The following is a 12,030-nucleotide window of genomic DNA, read 5'->3' on the forward strand; positions in this document are numbered from 1 at the left end:
CAGCCATTGGTCAGCTCAGTATCCAAGTGGGCGGGGCCAAACCTCGGGGCGGCGCGCACCGTTTTAATTTGCCGCGTCCGCGTACGCGAATCCGACAAGGGTCCGCTCCGGATCCGCTGTCTGACCGTACAATCCTTTTTTTTTTTTCCTTTGTCATGAAAAGGGACGTTTTTGTCATGGAAAAGGGAGGTTTTTGTGGTTGGTGCACTAATTGTAAGTGTATATTGTGTTTTTTCTGTTGATTTAACAATTTTATTTTTTTTTAATTATTTTTTTTTTTTAATAAAAATGAATAAAAAATTATTCTGCGGCCCGGTACCAATCGGGTAGTTGGGGACCACTGGGTTAAGGTGTTGATTTCCATCGTTAAACGAGAGAGTGTTAGAGGTACTCTGATTAGCCCCGCCCTCCAGCCCCTCCTCGTGTCCACGCTTTGAATAATTTTCTGGAAGCCATATTCTGAATGTTTCAAGGCCTACTGAAACCCACTACTACCCACCACGCAGTCTGATAGTTTATACATCGATGATTAAATATTAACATTGCAACTGTTAAGTGTTGTACTGTTGTACGCCCTTACTCATTGTGTCCGTTAGAGGGCAGTGTTTACCCCTGTGTTACCTGACACCTATGTTTCCTGTTCCGGGGTCATGAGTTCAATCTGTTGAGCGCGGCAGCACAGTTACGATGCTGCCGATACAATAAATATACCTACAAGACCAAAGGTAAAGGTTTGACTTATTGTCTGTAATTGTTGAAATTTATAAATAAACCTTTTTTTTAAAGACCAAAGGTAAAGTGTGTCTCACGAGAGTTTGACTACATCTCCACCGCAACGCACGATGCTCATCAGCAACACATGCCAATACGGCTTTTTTAGTTGACTAAATTACAATTTTAAATTTCCCGGGAGTTTCGTCTTGGAAACGTCCTGTAATGATGACGTGTACGCAGGACGTCACGGTTTTTTAGGAAGTATGAGCGCTACGCACACACACAGCTAAATGTCGTCTGCTTTAACTGCATAATTACACAGTATTTTGGAGATCTGTGTTGCTGAATCTTTTGCAATTTGTTCAATTAATATTGGAGAAGTCACAGTAGAAAGATGGAGTTGGGAAGCTTTAGCCTTGAGCCACACAAACACACGGTGATTCCTTGTTTAAAATTCCGCAGCTGAAACTTTACTATAGATCAGAGAGTGGTCAAGCCAACATGAATCCCGACCACATGTTACCCAGCAGGTTTCGGTGAGAAAATTGTGGTTAAAAAGTCGCCACTTACCGTATATCAGCTGAACTTGTGTCGTCCGAACAGCTGCCGTCGACACCCGTGGACAAACCCCTCCGACTATCAGGTAATATTAAACTCACTAAAACACTAGCAACAAAATGGAAAGATAAGGGATTTCCCAGAATTATCCTAGTAAATGTGTTTAAAAACATCAGAATACGTCCCAATGCTATCGCGTTTTTTTTTAACTCGTTTTTTTTCTTTCTTCTAGTCCGTCGCTATCAATATCCTCAAACACGAATCTTTCATCCTAGCTCAAATTAATGGGGAAATTGTCGTTTTCTCGGTCCGAATAACTGTTTTTGTTGGAGGCTCCCGTTAAAATCAATGTGAATATGTGAGGAGCCCCCACACTTGCGACGTCATCGTCTGCGACTTCCGGTAAAGGCGAGGCTTTTTCAGGAAGTACCAAAAGTGGTGAACTTTATCGTCGATTTTCTCTACTAAATCCTTTCAGCAAAAGTATGGCAATATCGTGAAATAATCAAGTATTTATTTAAACGGGGATAGCAGGTCCATTCTATGTGTCATCCTTGATCATTTCGGGATATTGCCATATTTTTGTTGAAAGGATTTAGTAGAAAACATCCACAATAAAGTTCGCAACTTTCGGTGCTAAGAGAAATGCCCTGCCTCTACCGGAAGTCGCAGACGATGACGTCACAAGTGTTGGAGTTCCTCACATATTAAACATTGTTTTTAATCGGAGCCTCCAACAAAAAGTGCTATTCGAACCCAGAAAACGACAATTTCCCCATTAATTTGAGCGAGGATGAAAGATTCGTGTTTGAGGATATTAATAGCGACGGACTAGAAAAAAAACAAAAACAAAACGCGATTGCATTGGGACGGATTCCGATGTTTTAAACACATTTACTAGGATAATTCTGGGAAATCCCTTATCTTTCTATTGTGTTACTAGTGTTTTAGTGAGTTTAATATTACCTGATAGTCGGAAGGGTGTCTCCACAGGTGTCTTGAGGCCAGTGTCTCAGGGGAGTCGACGGCAGCTATGGACGGCACCAGCTCAGCTTTTCTCCGGTAAGAACTGACTTTTTAACCACAACTTTCTCACCAAAACCTGCTGGTTGACATGTGGTAGGGATCCATGTTCTCTTGACCGCGCTCTGATCCATAGGAAAGTTTCACCTCCAGGAATTTTAAACAAGGAATCACTGTGTGTTTGTGTGGCTAAAGGCTAAAGCTTCCAAACTCCATCTTTCTACTGTGACTTCTCCAATATTAATTGAACAAATTGCAAAACATTCAGCAACACAGATGTCCAAAATACTGTATAGTTGTGCCGTTAAAACAGACGACTTTTAACTGTGTGTGTGCAGCACTCATACTTCCTAAAAACCCGTAACGTCTTGCATACACGTCATCATTACACGACGTCTCGAAGACGAAACTCCCGGGAAACTTGAAATTGTAATTGAGTAAACTGTAAAGGCCGTATTGGCATGTGTTGCAATGTTAATATTTCATCATTGATATATAAACTGTCAGACTGCGTGGTGGGTAGTTGTGGGTTACAGTAGGCCTTTAAGGTGTTGATTTCCATCGTTAAACGAGAGAGTGTTAGAGGTACTCTGATTAGCTCCGCCCTCCAGCCCCTCCTCGTGTCCACGCCCTGAATAATTTTCTGGAAGCCATATTCTGATCGTTTAAGGCAGGGGTCACCAACCTTTTTGAAACCAAGAGCTACTTCTTGGGTACTGATTAATGCGAAGGGCTACCAGTTTGATACACACTTAAATAAATTGCCAGAAATAGCCAATTTGCTCAATTTACCTTTAATAAATAAATCTATATATATATTAATAAAAAATGGGTATTTCTGTCTGTCATTCCGTCGTACATTTTTTTTTCCTTTTACGGAAGTTTTTTTTTGGAGAGAATAAATGATGAAAAAAAAAACACTTAATTGAACGGGTTAAAAGAGGAGAAAACAGGGAAAAAAATGAAAATTAAATTTTGAAATATAGTTTATCTTCAATTTCGACTCTTTAAAATTCAAAATTCAACCGAAAAAAAGAAGAGAAAAATTAGCTAATTTGAATCTTTTTGAAAACATTTAAAAAATAATTTATGGAACATCATTAGTAATTTTTCCTGATTAAGATTAATTTTAGAATTTTGATTACATGTTTAAATAGGTTAAAATCCAATCTGCACTTTGTTAGAATATGTAACAAATTGGACCAAGCTATATTTCTAACAAAGACAAATCATTATTTCTTCTAGATTTTCCAGAACAAAGATTTTAAAAGAAATTCAAAAGACTTTGAAATAAGATTTAAATTTGATTCTACAGATTTTCTAGATTTGCCAGAATATTTTTTTGAACTTTAATCATAATAAGTTGGAAGAAATGTTTCACAAATATTCTTTGTCGAAAAACAGAAGCTAAAACGAAGAACTAAATTAAAATGTATTTATTATTCTTTACAAAAAAAAATAATAATTTACTTGAACATTGATTTAAATTGTCAGGAAAGAAGAGGAAGGAATTTAAAAGGTAAAAAAGGTATATGTGTTTAAAAATCCTACAATCATTTTTAAGGTTGTATGTTTTCTCTAAAATTGTCTTTCTGAAAGTTATAAGAAGCAAAGTAAAAAAATAAATGAATTTATTTAAACAAGTGAAGACCAAGTCTTTAAAATATTTTCTTGGATTTTCCAATTCTATTTGAGTTTTGTATATTTTAGAATAAAAATGTCGAGCAAAGCGAGACCAGCTTGCTAGTAAATAAATCAAATTTCAAAAATAGAGGCAGCTCACTGGTAAGTGCTACTTATTTGAGCTTTTTTTAGAACAGGCCAGCGGGCGACTCATCTGGTCCTTACGGGCGACCTTGTGCCACCGCGTTGGTGACCCCTGGTTGAAGGAATGTGGTAAGTTGCTTGATCTCCTCCCTCTTTCCAAGCAAGGACATCCAACCCGTCAACCAGCTACTAAACTGCCAAGAAAAAGAGAAGAAACAAATGAATAGATTTGGGTGGATAATAGGAGACATATGTAACAAAGCTCAAACTGACAATATTAAAGTTAGCCCTACAGTACCAATTCCTGCAATACCACCGTGGATGTATGACAACCCAAAGGTAAACATGCAATTACTGAAGAATAGAAATTTAAATAATTACCAGATAGAACAATGGATTTTGAGGAAATGTTTTTTGACATCATCATAATATATACAGATGCATCAAAAACTATAAATAGTAAGGTGGGAGCTGCTGCAGTTATCCCACAAGGAAACATAGTGTTAAATAAGTGTTAAATAAAATAATCAGTGATAAACTATCTGTTTTTACGGCGGAATTGGTAGCAATTTATACGGCAGTTAACTGGATAGAGGAAAATAAAGCAAGGAAAGTATAGTTGTGTGCTCGGACTCCAGCAGTGCTTTGATTGGCATGAAAAAACAGCGTCAGAAACAAGACAAGATAGTTTATGACATAGTTCAGGCAATCTACAGAATAAATAAAGCGGGAGATGTAACAATCTTCTGGGTTCCTGCTCATGTAGGAGTTGTGGGGAATGAGTTAGCTGATAGATATGCAAAACAACCACTAAAACAGAAGTAAACATGGAGATTAAGCACAGTAAAGAAGAAGTGAAGAGCATAATTAAGATAGAACACAATAAAAAGTGGCAGGATAATTGGAATTAAGGAAACAAGGTAGAGAGTATTACAAAGTCCAGAGGAGAGTAGGTGTAATGAGAGGAGGGGGTAGAAATAGGAAGGAAGAAGACATTATAACTAGAATGAGATTAGGCCATACATATCTAAATAGTTCACTAAAATTGATAGGGAAACATATTACAGGGCTGTGTGATTTTTGCCATCAGATAGAAAATGTTGACCATGTTTTAATACAATGTAGGAAATACAATAGAGAAAGAGAAATACTGGAAAACAAGTTAGCAAAAGAAAATATTAGGTTAGAAGTGGGAGATATATTAGGATTGTATTCAGAAAACATAGGATATAAAGCAATATACACATATTTAAAAAACACTGGGTTAAATAAAAATATATATATAGAGTAGGGATCCACCTCGGTCTACACTCCATTACAGTAAGTGGCGGTAATGCACACTAGAAGGTTGATTGCCAACCGCCATAAAAACAAAAGAAGAAGAAGGAATTCAAATAAGGACCAGTGGGGGGAAGCAATGCGTCTAAAACGCGTAAAGTATGCCAGAAATTAAAACGAAGAAGAAAAAGACAGCCCTCGTAAAAATGGAGGCTACAATGTCCACGGAAGGAATTTAGGCATCTTCAAACTTTACTACTAACAACCCAGCGAAGGATATTTTCAACCCCGGTAAAAGCTTTTCCAATTTGACCGAAAACGAAATGGCCTTTAAGTGAGATACGTACGTCTGTCTGACTCCCTCGTTTGTTATGTTATTATTATTTTCTGTTATTGTTGACAGAAGCTGAACTCAATAGCAGCTGTACTTAATAAGATGTCTGCTTTGCAGTCATTTTTGTGTTAGTCCTTATAAATGACAGACTTTGGAGTACTGATAATAATAATGCATTATATATACATTATATATACCGAGATTTTCTAGACACTCAGCGCTTTACAGTGAAAATTCGAACCCAGAGTAGCCTACTGCTACTTTGCCATGTTTGTATATTGGTGGGCTCACATCAACAATTGGTTTTCTTTTTGGTCATTGTCAATTACATTATTTTACACAATCAATCCCAACTGTCATATGGTTATTGTTTGATTTTACAATGTGAAGAATCGTATTTTTTATTTCTCCGTACAGCATGTCCGAAAAGTAGTAGAAAGAAGCAACTCTTATTTAATCCTACCCCCTTTCCAATTAATATTAATTACTAAGACCTATGTTCGCTTCCTGCATAAGGACACAATATTGAGGTGTAATTGATCAATGATATTGATTTGTATGACAATTATTTTGACAGTAAATTATCGATATTTAACTTTACTAATTGATGTGCTGTTACCGGGCAAAGTCTATACCTAATGTGTCTGCTATTATTTAAAAAGTAGTGTATTTCAAGTGTTGCTACCCTTGGGGAATCATTTTCAAGCGATTAAAAAAAAAAAAAAAAAATCACAAACAATAGCGTTTTATTGTGGCGGTTCGCTCCCTGTATGATAAGTGTCAGAGCTTGGTCCGCATTGCCGGCAGTAAGTCGGACACATTTCCAGTGAGGGTTGGACTCCGTCAAGGATGTCGTTTGTCACCAATTCTGTTCATAACTTTTATGGACAGAATTTCTAGTCGCAGTCAAGACGTTGAGGGGTTCTGGTTTGGTGGCCGCTGGATTAGGTCTCTGCTTTTTGCAAATTATGTGGTCCTGATGGCTTCATCTGGCCGGGATCTTCAGCTCTCACTGGATCGATTCGCAGCCGAGTGTGAAGCGACGGGAATGAGAATCAGCACCTCCAAGTCAGAGTCCATGGTTCTCGCCCGGAAAAGGGTGGAGTGCCATCTCTGGGTTGGAGAGGAGATCCTGCCCCCAGTGGAGGAGTTCAAGTACCTAGGAGTCTCCTTCAAGAGTGGGGGAAGAGTGGATTGTGAGATCGACAGGCAGATCGGTGCGGCGTCTTCAGTAATGCTGACGTTGTACCGATACGTTGTGGTGAAGAAGGAGCTGAGCCGGAAGGCAAAGCTCTCAATTTACCGGTCGATCTACGTTCCCATCCTCACCTATGGTCATGACCGAAAGGATAAGATCACAGGTACAAGCGGCCGAAATGAGTTTTCTCCGCCGGGTGGCGGGGCTCTCCCTTAGAGATAGGGTGAGAAGCTCTGCCATCCGGGAGGACCTCAAAGTAAAGCCGCTGCTCCTCAATATCGAGAGGAGCCAGATGAGGTGGCTCGGCCATCTGGTCAGGATGCCACCCGAACGCCTCCCTAGGGAGGTGTTTAGGGGCACGTCCAACCGGTAGGAGGCCTCGGGGAAGACCCAGGACACGTTGGGAAGACTATGTCTCCCGGCTGGCCTGGGAACGCCTTGGGATCCCCCGGGAAGAGCTAGACGAAGTGGCTGGGTAGAGGGGAGTCTGGGCTTCCCTGCTTAGGCTGCTGCCCCCGCGTCCCGACCTCGGATAAGCGGAAGAAGATGGATGGATGGATGGATGGATGAGAATAGAATAGAAAAAAATAGAAGTTTTATTGTCATTATTACAGTGAACAGGTTCAAAGAACAACAAAATTGGAGCATCCATTCATCCATTTTCTACCGCTTATTCCCTTTGGGGTTGCGGGGGGTGCTGGTGCCTATCTCAGCTACAATCGGGTGGAAGGTGGTGTACACCCTGGACAAGTCGCCATCTCATCGCAGGGCAGACACATATAGGCAGACAACATTCACACTCACATTCACACACTAGGGCCAATTTAGTGTTGCCAATCAACCTATCCCCAGGTGCATGTCTTTGGAAGTGGGAGGAAGCCGGAGTACCCGGAGGGAACCCACGCAGTCACGGGGAGGACATGCCAACTCCACACAAAAAGATCCCGAGCCCGGGATTGAACCCAGGACTACTCAGGACCTTCATATTGTGAGGCAGTCGCACTAACCGTGCTGCCCGGTGTGTAACCAATAATTTGGTAAGAAAAAGTTAAAAAAAAAAAGATTAAAAAAAGAAGATATGTATCTATATACATGTGTATATATATCCACACACATGCATATATCCAGACATATGGATATATGTGCATATACACATATAACATTATTGCACATTATAGTCCGAAAAAAAAAAAAAAGACACACATGAGGACATGGACACATAGTGCTCACTCAGTGCCTGTTTAATGCTGCTATGGCTCTTGGGTAAAAAATGTTTTTTAGTCTATTTGTGCCCGCTTTTATTACCCTATAGCGTCTGCTCGAGGGTAGCAGTTCTAGTTGGCTGTGCCCGGGGTGGGATGGGTCTTTCAAGATGCTCTGTGCTTTCCTTAGACAGCGGGAGCTGTACAGGTCAGCCAGGGAGGGGAGGGGGCATCCGATGATCTTCTGGGCGGTCTTTACGACCCTCTGGCGCGCCGTTCTCTCCGCGGCCATGCAGCTGCTGAACCACACGCAGATGCAGTAGGTTTTCTGCACCAAATGCATTATCTTGTTTATATACAACTTTGTATGTAGTGTCTCCAAATAGCCGACAATAAAAGGATACATACACTAGCTGTTGCCTCACAATACGATGGTCCTGAGCAGACCTGGGTTCAATCCCGTGCTGGGGATCTTTCTGTTTGGAGTTTGAATGTGCTCCACGTGACTGTGTGGGTTCTCTCCGGGTACTCCGGCTCCCTCCGACCGCCAAAAACATGCACCTGGGGATAGATTGGTTGGGAACACTAAATTGACTCTAGTGTGTGAATGTGAGTGTGAATGTTGTCTGTCTATATGTGTTGGCCCTGTGATGAGGTGGCGACTTGTCCAAGGTGTATCCCGCCTTCCGCCCAAATGCAGCTAAGATAGGCCCCAGCACCCCCCGCGTCCCCAAAAAGGGACAAGTGGTAGAAAATGGATGGATGAATGGAAGTGACTAATTTAAATTGCCACTAATGTTCTTGCCTGCTCATTTTATTTAGACAATATATCAGTTATTTAGTTACTTTACACTGTGTTCCTGTCAAAGATTTAGATCAGTGTTTCTTAATCTTAGGGCATTATTAGAGGACAGCCAAAAAATATCTGTTTCTCAGCTACTGTTCCTATGCACCACAGTAGTACTCGGTTGTAATATGCTTTTCCACCACTTATGACAGAAATCACAATATCAAACAGAATAAGTTTGGGGCTAAAGTCATATAGAAGTTTCTTAAGTGCAAAAATTAAGACTTAAGTGTTGAAGCTCTGTTTTCATGTGTACTTTAATTTTATAAATAGTTTAGGTAAAACACATATATATGAATATTTATTTATAATTTAGTTTATTTATCTTAACTCTACATAATTGAATGTATTTTAATCATTTATTTAAGTCGCTTTTTATGAAGTACATTTGGTCAGTATTTGTTTTTTTTAATCTAACCTAAGCTTAAGGTTTATGTGTTAAATAAATAATAATCCTTGTGATTAACACATGGTTTCATTTCAATTGACAAGTTTGTAAACTGTAAGTCGGTATCTAATAATTATTGTAAATGATTAAAATCAATAGTAAGATGATTAATTCAGTGTTAATATTTGAGTGGGCCCCAGGCTCTTCAATAGTGGAAAGGTTCGGCCCCGAGGTCAAAAAGGTTAAGAACCCTTGCAAGATTATCTCAAATGAATAAAGTATCAAAAGTATTGATATTATGTTTTGAGAATCTTTATTAGAGCATAAAGATCTGGTATTGGCGGTATCAATATTTCAGTATCAAGCAGCATGTCACTACTATATGCAGTGCCTTTGGAGCTTGGCCAGTTGCCTCAAATAATCATTGTTTTTTTTTTGTCCATTTTTAGTTGTCTCATTAGTGTCACAATGGAATGCATGTTCATCATGAATCGAATGGGCTCTCAAGGTGGCTCTGCATCCCAGCGGCGACGTATGGCTCTGGGGGTGGCAATACTTCTGCTGGTGGATGTCATCTGGGTAGCCTCGTCTGAGCTCACATCAGTAAGGACAATTTTACACTTATGCAAGTACAAGATGAAATGCGTTCATTATGATATGACTAAGGCTGTCTTGGACTAAGGATGTTCTTAGTCAAGTTTGATTTGTTAGATTTTGCCTATATTTGAAGATTAGTCAACTCCAGAGCTTTTTTTTTTTAAAGAGAAATACAACCGAAGGTGATATGTAATAGTCTATACTAATTGGTCACTAGGTGTCCGTCACATGCTGCATGTCATCTGTCACTTATATACTGAATCTTAAAGTTAAAGATAATTATCAAAGAAAAACAAAAACTATCTGATTTGCAACTTTTTTCACTTACAAAAAAGGCTAAACAACGTACGGCGGCTACTGCAAGTAGCTCTCCTGTGTTGTAATAATTAATTGAGTAATCAAACAAGCTTTAGTCTTTCGTATCCTTTTTGAAAAATTTTGCAATCCAAAAATTACGCAATTTTCATATGGAATCTGGCTGTGAGCAGGCTGCTGTTTGAACACATTTTGTTGCGAATTACACACATTATATTTATATAGGGATTAATCATAGTCACCCACTTCTTTTACATCCATCCATCCATTTTCTACCACTTGTTCCCTTTTGGGGTCGCGGGGGGCGCTGGCGCCTATCTCCGCTACAATCGGGCGGAAGGCGGGGTACACCCTGGACAAGTCGCCACCTCATCGCAGGGCACTTCTTTTACAGTTTTACTTATTATTGCAGCAACTGTCTTTTCAAACTGGGTTATGGGGGGAGGTTCAAACTAATTTATCACCGGTCAGTTCATCTGTTTTAGATGTCCACATTAATCTTCTTTATCTTCTTCCTGAAGCCCAAGCATTTTTTAATTTTAGCTTGTGGGCCCTTATAACCAGAGCACACAGCAGTAATGTCGCCTCTCAGTCTTACCCCTAAAAACATAAGAAAAAAGCACCTCCTACTGAATCCTGATAGGACAAAGCGTGCATAGTTTAGGCACATGGTTACATTCAATATACCTTCTACCTACTTTCAATAAGGCAATATTATTTTATAAATATTTCCGCAATTCTTCCACTGTTTCATTTAAAATTTTTGTAACTTATGCAGATCCCAAATACACAACAGCAGGTGCCAATATATAAGAAAAGTTAATTTTGCATAACATGTTTCATTTAATTGTTTGTATATGTTGATCTAGCAAGTGCTGTGAGACAATATTTTATTTATTTTATTTAGCCTTTGTAAAACCAGGTAATAATCCCATTGAGATCAAAGACCTCTTTTCTAAGGGAGACCTGGCCAAGACGGCAGCAGCAATGTTACAATAAAAACAGTAAACAACACATAAAACATCACATTTACAATATTAAAACTTGCGCACATCACACATGCATACAGACAAGGTAGACTGCAATCCTTTCACAAAAGCTTTAAAGTCATTCAATGTAACAAGGGTTTGAAGTTGAATATTCGATTGTAGGTTATTCCAAGCCTTCGTTGCTGAAAACCTAAATGATTTCTTGCCCAGTTGAGTTCTTACTTTGGGGATGACAAATTGAAGAACATTCATTGAACGCGGATTGTGAATTCCTTGTTTTTTTGTTAAAAGACAAGATAGATAAGATGGAGTGATACAAATAATGATTTTGTAGATGAAAACATACCAATGATTGAGGCGTCGAGCACATAAAGATGTCCAGTTAACCATTGAGTATAAGACACAATGGTGAGTAAGGGGAGCGCAGTTGGTGATGAATCTCAGTGCCCCATGGTACACACTATACAGCTTGTGGAGACAACCAGCAGTAGCATTCATGTACAACACATCTCCATAGTCAATAACAGGTAAAAAGGTTGTTTCCACCAATTTCTGTTTTACAGTAAAAGAAAAGCAAGACTTGTTTCATATAAGCTTCAGTCGATATCAACCATTAATTTTTAAACTATGCACTCAAAACATGTTTTTAAAAATCATTGTAGATGTTATCTAATCACAAATTCTAGAAAAATAACAATTTAATGATAATGAATGGATGGATTGTGGGCCCCAATTAATAAGACATTCAAAGGGATGGATGGAAACCAAAGTGTACTTAAACTTCTGATTGGAACTGTCTGTATTTTATGGACTGTTGCAC

The 12,030-nt window shown here is 39.1% G+C and overlaps 1 protein-coding gene across 8 annotated transcripts in view; it reads left to right on the forward strand.

The window, feature by feature from the left end:
* The first annotated feature begins 1,221 nt into the window (after nt 1-1,221).
* The window catches only part of LOC133564300 (solute carrier family 35 member F5-like), a 40,959-nt gene continuing 30,150 nt past the window's right edge, over nt 1,222-12,030 (forward strand). For 2 of the 8 annotated variants that reach the window (XM_061918507.1, XM_061918508.1), the window contains exons 1-2: nt 2,229-2,334; nt 9,759-9,912. In XM_061918507.1, the coding sequence (XP_061774491.1) occupies nt 2,306-2,334; nt 9,759-9,912 (183 nt within the window). In that variant the 5' untranslated portion in view covers nt 2,229-2,305. Of the gene's footprint in view, nt 1,358-2,228; nt 2,335-4,168; nt 4,192-5,472; nt 5,684-9,758; nt 9,913-12,030 lie in introns of those variants that run through there. The other 6 variants (XM_061918506.1, XR_009809267.1, XM_061918509.1 and 3 more) reach the window with 6 other exon arrangements.

This window comes from Nerophis ophidion, linkage group LG13, assembly GCF_033978795.1.
Source record: "Nerophis ophidion isolate RoL-2023_Sa linkage group LG13, RoL_Noph_v1.0, whole genome shotgun sequence".
NCBI lineage: Eukaryota > Metazoa > Chordata > Actinopteri > Syngnathiformes > Syngnathidae > Nerophis > Nerophis ophidion.